This window comes from Myxocyprinus asiaticus, chromosome 28 (genome assembly GCF_019703515.2).
Source record: "Myxocyprinus asiaticus isolate MX2 ecotype Aquarium Trade chromosome 28, UBuf_Myxa_2, whole genome shotgun sequence".
In the NCBI taxonomy this organism is placed as follows: domain Eukaryota; kingdom Metazoa; phylum Chordata; class Actinopteri; order Cypriniformes; family Catostomidae; genus Myxocyprinus; species Myxocyprinus asiaticus.
The window spans coordinates 39522501-39532366 of NC_059371.1; the positions used below are offsets into that span (position 1 = coordinate 39522501).

At 43.6% G+C, this 9866-nt stretch overlaps 1 protein-coding gene across 2 annotated transcripts in view; it reads left to right on the forward strand.

Moving 5' to 3' along the window:
- LOC127418775 (zinc finger protein 391-like) overlaps positions 1–8835 on the forward strand; it is a 66369-nt gene extending 57534 nt beyond the window's left edge. The window contains exons 1-4 of one of the 2 annotated variants that reach the window (XM_051659590.1): positions 304–344; positions 1668–1862; positions 1946–2480; positions 6995–8835. In XM_051659590.1, coding sequence (XP_051515550.1) covers positions 1668–1862; positions 1946–2480; positions 6995–8100 — 1836 coding nt within the window. In that variant the 5' untranslated portion in view covers positions 304–344 and the 3' untranslated portion in view covers positions 8101–8835. Of the gene's footprint in view, positions 1–303; positions 345–1667; positions 1863–1945; positions 2481–6994 lie in introns of those variants that run through there. The other variant, XM_051659591.1, reaches the window with a different exon arrangement.
- Positions 8836–9866: the final 1031 nt, after the last annotated feature.

Sequence of the window (9866 nt, forward strand, 5' to 3'; positions counted from 1 at the left end):
AAATAGGATGGTTTTAATTTTATTGAGAATCCACAAAATGCCATTATTTTTCCCTTTTCTGTGGCTCTGAAGTTCTTAATTTAAACAAAAATTACAAGCTTTGAGTAAGCAATCTGACAATGCAAAGTCTTCTTTAAATGGTACAAGACCAGGAAAAGTAGGCTATATACCATTATTAAATTATCTCAGAGTAACAGGTTTTATATAAAGGGATTTAAGGAGGGGAGGGGAAGGTTTCACTTCCTTCTGCGCTCTTCACTTCTGTCCAGTTGTTGGCAGTAAAGCACCAAAAGCCGTTTTCAATCTCAGAAGAAGAAGATCTGAAAGTTCGAGTGCTCATTTCGGTACGTGTTTAATGTCTTTTACATCATATGTGAGATTTATATTTGTTTTAATATGTAGTTTTCTGTTTATGTTGTTTTTGTGGTGTTTTAATTATTGTAAAATAATCTTATTATCGCCGTATGTGGCAGTTTTGTGACAGACGCTTTAAGATATTCAGTTTGAGGAGAAACAAGCAAAAATCTGAGAATATTCTGTTACATTTCTGATAAATGAGCTCGTTAAATTCAGCGACCAATTGTAAATTATTTCAATGAAGGCCGTTATATGTTGAATAAAGCTTGATATGGGCTAATATCTGATCATATCTCAGGAAAATGAAACCCAAACACAAAGCACACATTTATATTTATATAATCTCAGAAATACTTATTTTGTGTAACAGATCTGTCCTTGTGTGTAATAATTTAATAATGTTTTCAGGGTTGGGAGGGTTACTTTTGAAACATATTCCACTACAGATTACAGAATACATGCTGTAAAATGTAATTTGTAATGTATCCCGTTAGATTACTCAAGGTCAGTAACGTATTCTAAATACTTTGGATTACTTCTTCAGCACTGGTAGATTTTTTCACTTGTTTTGACTATAAAAACTGTCAGTACAGTAAGACAAAATACACATGTTAAAAATACATTCTCTGAAAAACCTAAATATCTTATGCAGTGTCGTTTCTAAAACAAGATAAATCGAATTGATCTTGTTTTACGTATTTTTAGATATTTTTACAGGAAAACAATAAAAAATTATTATCTTGATTACGATTTTTGCCCTAATATCAAAGGTCTTACTAGAAAAAAATGTATTATGATCCAACGTGAATTTTCTTGATAAAAAATATGATCGTGTCTGGTAACATATGCATGTAAAATGGTTAGAAATAGCATTTTATCTTAGTGTAAAGCTGACAATTTACACAAGGTTTATTTCTGTTTCTTCTGCTCCAAACTTACTTCAAACTTACTTCTCTGTCTGCTCGTATGAATGTAACACATCATAAGAAAGTGTTTCACCACTGTTCAAATGCACTTTGAATCACATCATTTATATGGATAAATGTTTTCCATCTGAAAGGACTAAATATTAAATGAAACTAATGACAATAAAATGCAAAGTAATCTCTTCAGTAATCAAAATACTTTTTTAATGTAACTGTATTCTAATTACCAATGATTTAAATTGTATCTGTAGTGGAATACAGTTACTTATATTTTGTATTTTAAATACGTAATCCTGTTACATGTATTTCTTTACTCTCCAACCCTGAGTGTTTTTGAGTTTGATGAATGTCAGTTCATTATAATGATGATGTTTTTGTGTTCAGATGTTCATCATGAGAGAGCAGGTGGATGTGATCTGCTGTAAATCAGTAGGAACTGATCTGTCCATGCTGGATATTGATGATTTCATCACAGAAATCTCTCAGCTGAAGAAAGAGTTGACATCACTGAAGACAAAACTGATGGAGAGAGAACTCTTTTCACACTGTACCCGTTTAGAGCGAGTTAAAGTTGAGATTGTAAGTAAGCTTTCAAATGATGTGATATGACTGTGACTCTGTGATGATGAATTGTACAAATGTGATTGTGTTGTGTTTGTCAGGAGCTGGAAAATATTTCCTGTCAATCTTCAGTGTGTGTGACTGATGGGACCTCCACAGAATGTCAAGATTCAGTGTGGAGCGGCAGAGATCAGTCCACACCACAGTGGCTGCTGGACAAACTCTCTGAACAGAGATCCAGAGACACACAGGACTCACAGCTCACTTTACTCTGTTCTACTGATGCTCAGGAGAGTGTGTGTAACAGTAATAAGTGTGTTCAAACCTCCACAGAGTCTCTGACTTCTGTCTGTAATACTGGAGAACAGCAGATGCTGCAGACACCAGTGAAGATTGAAGTGATGCAAAAGGAGCTTAAAGAAGAAAACACAGCAGAGGAACAATGGAGTGGTGAAGATGATGATGAACAGCAGATGCTGAAGACACCAGTGAAGATGTGTTCAGTGAAGCTGCTGGACTGCAGGAACCTGATGAAGATGAGAGGGAAGACTGAAGTGAAGCAGGAGGAGATAAAAGATGAAAACACAGTGGAGGAACAACAGAGAGATGAAGATAATCATGATTTTATTCCTTCAGGTATGCTTTTTTCTTTATTGATTTACATTTTCATGTCAATCGACTGTCATTTTAAAATCTCTTACAAGAAAGACCGTTTTATCACTCAAAAGTCACACTAAAATTCGACAAGTTGTAATGCTAAAATCTACTTGCCTATGTAGTGTTACAGAGAGCTCATTCCCGACCGCTACATATAGTGGATTAAAACACCAAATGCAATTAGAGAAATTGTTTTATTGTAAATGTAGTCAAATTAACTTAAGCAAAAGAAATGTCTAGGGGCTAAGACAAAACAAACATCTTAAGGAGCTGGTAGTTGCAGGTGAGCATCGAACAGGGAGTTGGACCTGTGACTCCCCTGGAGAGGTGATCCTACCCCAAAGAGAGAGTAGAGCAATTGAGCAAAAAAGGTAACTTTTATATACATACCCCCCGAATTAAACCAATTAAACAAATTATTCCCCCAGCCAACCAGCAACTGTCCCACTCTGTCACTGTGAGACAGAGAGAAAAAGGCCAGGGTCGTAACAGTAGTCTGTTTGCTCTGTTCTCTATCTGTCACTCACCCGACTTTGTGTCGATGTAGTGACACTAGGGGTCACTCTTGGGAGCCCGAAACATCTCTGGTCTTTGATAAAATGGCAATGAAAATTGGCGAGTGGTATTTGCATGCCACATACGGGTATAAAATGAGCTGGTATGCAATCACTCATTCAGATTTTCTCTTCGGAGCCGAACGGTCATGCTCATTGAGCTGAATTCTCACGACTGTTCATTCACCTCTGCTGGATCTGACGGCGCATTTCAGCAGCTTCTCCCTTTTGGATGCAGAAGCCTCAGCTGGGCTCCCCCCTTCGGGGTCGATTGCCCAGTCACAGGCTGATGCAGAGATGACGGACATGCTTTCCCGGGCGGCCGCGAGCGTCGGGCTAGAGTGGAACTCTCCACTCTCCCCTGAACCCTCGCGGCTCAATGATTGGTTCCTGGGCTCACGGCACCGCCAAATCAGCCACGCCCTGCTCCAGTGCCTTTCTTCCTGGAAGTGCACGAGGAGCTGACAAAATCGTGGGAGGCACCTTTTACTGCCCGGTCCTGTTTTCTCAGTTCCCCTGCCCTCACTACCCTCGATGGTGGGGCGGCCAGGGGCGATACGGCGATTCCCCTGGTAGATAAGGTGCTCGCGGTGCACCTATGCCTGCAGAGCGCCGTCACCTGGCGCGGACGTCCAAAGCTCCCGTCCAAGCCCTGTAGGTTCACGTCGTCCCTGACGGCCAAAGCCTACAGCGCTGCTGGACAAGCCACCTCTGCCCTGCACGCCATGGCTCTCCTGCAGGTCCACCAAGCCAAGGCACTAAAAGAACTGCACTAGAGTAGTTCCGCCCCAGATCTGATGCAGGAACTGCGCTTGGCGACCGACCTCGCTCTCCGAGCGACGAAGGTCACAGTGCGGTCTCTTGGGCGGACGATGTCCACATTAGTGGTCCAGGAGTGCCACCTTTGGCTCAACCTGGTCGAGATGGGTGAGGCCGACAAGACACCGTTCCTTGCTGCCCCCATCTCCCAGGCTGGCCTATTCGGCGACACCGTCGAGGACTTTGCCCAGCAGTTCTCAACGGTGAAGCAGCAGACGGAGGCTATCCGGCATATCCTGCCCTGGCATGGCTCAAGATCCCGCACCCCATCTTCTTGTCGCCAAGGGCATCCCCCTGCGGTGACTGCTGTCTGCCGACGGTCGTCAAAGCACCCCTGAGACGGGCGACCCAGGGTCAATGAAACCCACTGCATTGGAGCTGGTAGTAAGACCACTACATCCCCCAGTGGAGGGCCGGGTGGAGAAATTTTGTTGCCTTTTTATTTGGTTTCGCCGCATGCCCAAGTGGCTGCGGTACCCAACAGTTCAGCAAAAGAGCAGTTTCCTCCTCCCCTGAGTCACATACCCAGTGTGGACGGTCGTCATCACGACCACTGTCCACATGTTTTTCCTTGCAGGATTGGCACTCCAGCAGCAGTCTCCCCGCCCCTGTGCGCCCAGCTGTGGCACACATCTGCCCCCTATGTGACAGTCTCCACGGGTTGCGAGGACAGGCCTTTTCCTCCCCTGTCCCAGGCTGTTCCGGGGGTGGTCACAAGGAGCCAGGTAAGTGCTTCAATGTCCCTAGACTCAGCACAGCCACAACATGGTGTGGCACCTTGAGCTCTGCCACGCCACAAGGCCCCACCTGCCGGTACGTCCGACGACGTTGTCGCTTTGGTCCCCCTTGCGCGGAACTTGGAACACGGAACTCCCAAGAATCCTCCCACTGCCCGCTCTGGTACACCCTGACCGAGGCACCTCTCGGCATAGACGCGCTGGCACACAGCTGGCCCCCTGGCCTGCGCAAATATGCGTTTCCCCCAGTGAGCCTACTTGCACAGACTCTGTGCAACGTCAGGGAGGACGAGGAGCAGGTCATCCTGGTAGCACCCTACTGGTCCACCCAGACGTGGTTCTCGGACCTCACGCTCCTCGCGACAGCCCCCCCACCCCCCGGCGAATTCCCCTGAGGAAGGACCTTCTTTCTCAGGGACGGGGCACCATCTGGCACCCATGACCAGACCTCTGGAATCTCCTTGTCTGGCCCCTGGACGGGACGCGAAAGACCTAAGCAGTCTACCACCTGTGGTAGACACAATCACTCAGGCTAGGGCTCCCTCTATGAGGCGCCTGTATGCCTTTTAGTGGCATCTGTTCGCTAAGTGGTGTTCTTCCCGACGGGATGTCCCCCAGAGATGTGCAGTCGGATCACTGTCCTTTTCCACCTTGAAGGTGTACGTTGCTGCTATAGCAGCACACCACGACACAGTGGACGGTAAGTCCTTAAGAAAGCACAATCTGATCATCAGGTTCCTGAGAGGTGCCAGGAGGCTGAAACCCTCCAGACCGCACCTCGTTCCCTCATGGGACCTCTCTGTAGTTCTTCAGGGTCTACAGAGTGCCCCCTTTGAGCCTTTGCGGTCAGCTGAGCTTAAGGCACTCTCCTTGAAGACTGCCCTCCTGACTGCGCTTACTTCCATCAAGAGGGTAGGAGACCTGCAAGCATTCTCTGTCAGCAAAACATGCCTGGAGTTCGGTCCGGGCTACTCTCACGTGATCTTGAGACCCCGACCAGGCTATGTGCTCAAGGTTCCCACGACCCCTTTTAGGGACCAGGTGGTGAACCTGCGAGCGCTGCCCCAGGAGGAGGCAGACCCAGCCCTGTCGTTGCTGTGTCCGGTGTGCGCTTTACGCATCTATTTGGATCGCACGCAGAGCTTTAGGATCTCTGAGCAGCTCTTTGTCTGCTTTGGTGCACAGCGGAAAGGAAGCGCTGTCTCCAAGCAGAGGATCGCCCACTGGCTCATTGACGCCATAGCTATGGCATATCACGGTCAGGACGTGCCGCCCCTGGTAGGGCTACGAGCCCATTCTACCAGGGGTGTAGCGGCCTCCTTGGCCCTGGCCAGGGGTGCCTCTCTAACAGACATTTGCAGAGCAGTGGGCTGGGCAACACCCAACAACTTTGCAAGGTTCTACAACCTCCGGGTGGAACCGGTTTCATCCCAGGTAGTGGCACACAATACAATATGTTGGGGGAGGTTACGTGTCGGCCTGGTGCGCTGGCTACAAGGCACACAGTTGTCTGCCCGTCACACACCGCCAGTTCACGTAACACAGTTCAGCCAGTTGCGCCGTTTTGTATAGGGACCCCTAGTGTCACTACATAGACACAATGTCGAGTGCGTGACAGATAGGGAACTTGCATAACCTCCGTTCCCTGATGGAGGGAACGAGACGTTGTGTCCCTCCTGCCACAATGCTGAACTACCTGCTGAAATAACCGGACCTTGTCTCGGCTCCTCAGCATAAAACCTGAATGAGTGGTTGCATACCAGCTCCTTTTATACCCGTATGTCCGGGGGAGTGGCATGCAAATACCACTCGCCAATTTTCATTGGCCTTTTATCAAAGACCAGTGGTGTTTCGGGCTCCCAAGAGTGACCCCTAGTGTCACTACATCGACACAACGTCTCGTTCCCTCCATCAGGGAACGGAGGTTACGCAAGTAACCAGCACGTTTTCTTGGAGGTCTCCGTGCCGCCTCTCTGAGGAGGAGACTGGTTCACAGCTCTCAAAGTTGCATTGCTCTGTTGTGATCACAATTAAGTATTTATGAACCGTACTTTACATATGATATTGAATCGAGAGTGCCGTATCATAGGATACAATATTACAAACAAAACAAAAATTACACCCCTACTACTCACCCTCATGTTGTTTCAAACATGCATGACTTTCTTTCTGTGACTGTGGCTCACATTCAATATAAATTATTATAATCATGAAATGCAACTGTAAGCCAGAATTGAAGGTATAAATATATACATTTTGCACAGCAAAAATCACAAATAAATACTGAACAGCTGTTGTGTTCTGCCATTAAATTAGGTTTCAATTTGATGATTTAAATTTGTCCCATTTGAATTGATTTGTCAATTTACTGTGTTCATTGTAGAGCTGAATGAAGTGGAGGAGAAACTTCAGGATCAGAAACATCATGATTTCACAACTGGAGAAAAATCTCTGAGGGGCTCAAAAACTAACAAGAATTTCTCACCAGAAAAGAATCAAAGAAGAGCAGCCAAAAATACTTTCACCTGCTCTCAGTGTGGAAAGAGTTTCACATATCAATGCAAGCTTAATACACACATGAGATTTCATACAGGAGAGAGACCTTACTCGTGCCATCAGTGTGGAAAAACTTTCACTACTAAAGGACAACTTAATACACACATGAGAAGTCATACAGGAGAGAGACCTTACACGTGTCATCAGTGTGGAAAGAGTTTTGCAAATGTATACTATTTCAAGGATCATCTCCTCTTGCACTCTGGAGAAAGACCATTTGAATGTGATCAGTGTGGTAAAACATTTGTTTTGGATTCAGGTCTTAGAAAACATCTGAAAACTCACACAAATGACAAGCCTTACAAGTGTTCTTTCTGTGGAAAAAGTTTTGCACACCTGAACTATTTTAAAGAGCACCAGAAAACTCATACTGGTGCAGGCGCTCATATGTGCTTTGAATGTGGTAAGATCTTTACTACAGCTGGCAACTTGAAACAGCACCAAAGAATTCATACTGGAGAAAAACCTTACAAGTGCTCACACTGTGGAAAGAGTTTCACTCAGTCAGAACACCTGAAAAAACATGAGAGAATCCATACTGGAGAAAAACCTTACAAGTGTTCACACTGTGGAAAGTGTTTCACTCAGTCATACAGCTTGAAAACACACGAGAGAATTCATACTAGAGAAAAACCATACATTTGCTCACACTGTGGAAAGAGTTTCAATGGGTCACATAACCTAAAACAACACGAGAGAATTCATACTGGAGAAAAACCTTACAAGTGCTCACACTGTGGAAAGAGTTTCACTCAGTCAGACAACTTGAAAATACATGAGAGAATCCATACTGGAGAGAAACCATACCACTGCTCGTCATGTGGGAAATGTTTCAGAGCATCAAGTGCTCTATGGAAACATGTAAAAAAGTATTGCCCAGGTAGTCACAGTGAGCAGAAATCATCTTCAGGTCCAACAAGATCTTGTAAATAGTTGGAAATTCAGATAACTAAAAGACCTTTATAGCACATGTACAGTACATTACCCAGATGTCTATTTGATGTGTGTTTACATCTAGAAGACATATTTTTTGGGTTGTTTGTTCATCTGCAATACGTCTATAAGGTGTTCAGCAGATGTCTTTGAGATGTTTGGGATTTAGATTATTTGTAAATCTGATCTTTTTCACATGTTTAGCAGTTGTTAATTTGATTGTGATGCTTTCCAGATGAAAAAAATCTAAAACGGACTATTTAGGATGCATCTCCTGTGACCACTTGTGGAAAAAAAAAGGACATTTAAGGAACGTCTTTGTATTAATTTAGGAAACTTGTTTGTGTGTGTGTGTACTGTATAGTACTGTGCAAAAGGTTTAGACACTTAAGAAAAATGCTGTAGAGTAAACAAGGAAGTCCATCTTGATCGTGCTGCCCTAGATGACTGGCTAGTTTGCCGAGATGGAGGTGTCGGTTGATGTTCTCTCCAGTTTGGGTAAGGTCCCATTAGTTGCCATCAATGCCATGGCAGCTCCATTGCCACCAGCACTATACTGTATGCTAAAAACACAAGTTTTATTTATATAGCATCTTTTCAAATATCAAGAACCTTTACAAACATTATTTCCATTTTTTTTATGTTGTTTATTTGTTGTGATGTAATAAGTAGCTTACCTCAGAAAAACGAACTCTCCTGCCAGTCGCAGTACAAGTAAAAAGTGTCTCAGAAATACGCTTTGTCCTTCTTACCTGCTGTCCAACAAGATTCTGTCAGAAATCATTGTCAATAAACATTGGAGCGAGTGCACTATTGAGGATGATCGCATGTTCCAGTTTTTAGGACTGCTTTTTTTCCTTAGTTTTACTCTGTTAATACACAGCAAAGACTCAGCCCATATCACAAAAATGAAAAGGTGAGAGGTTTACCTTCATGAGGGCTTGTGTATGCCACCGGACACAAACACACAAAGGTATAAGTTCCCAGACTAGCTAAATAGGATATTTATTGACAAATCATAATATAAGTATTATATGAAAATAGTACAGCTCTGGAAAAACTTAAGAAACCACTCCAAATGTTTCTGAAATCAGCATCTCTACATGTATGGCAGCCATTCCATTCCAGTGTCTTGAATTCCTGCTTGAATTTTTGAGCCATGAGTGTCATAAAATCACCCAACAGCAATGTGAAAGACTGGTGAAAGTGTGCAAAAACGCATGAAAGCTGTGACTGAAAATTAGGGTTATTCCACCAAATATTGATTTCTGAACTCTTCCTAAGTTAAAACAGTATATGTGTTGTTTATAAATGAATATGAACTTGTTTTCTTTGCATTATTTGAGGTCTGAAAACAAGGCATCTTTTTTTTTTTATTTTGACCAGTTTAATTTTCTGCAAATAAATGCTCTAAATGACAATATTTTTATTTGGGAGAAATGTCCTCAGCAGTTTATAGAATGAAACTTAAAAAACTTAAGAATTAACTAAAAACTATTTACTTAGAGCAGTGGCATATTGGCATAGGTGATACAGGCAGTCACACAGGGTGCCAGCGTTCTCTCGGGCTGGACAGTGTTTGATATCACTATTAAAACCCATCTTTCATAATATGTGGATGTGTCTAGTGTTTGATTTGCACAGACAAATGTTAGCATGTGTATGTATAATATATACATTCACATTATAAAGCTTTTCCCATTTACTGTAACATTTATTTAACACTGACTTTTGTGTACATTCAGCTTAATTGTTTCTGACTCAGT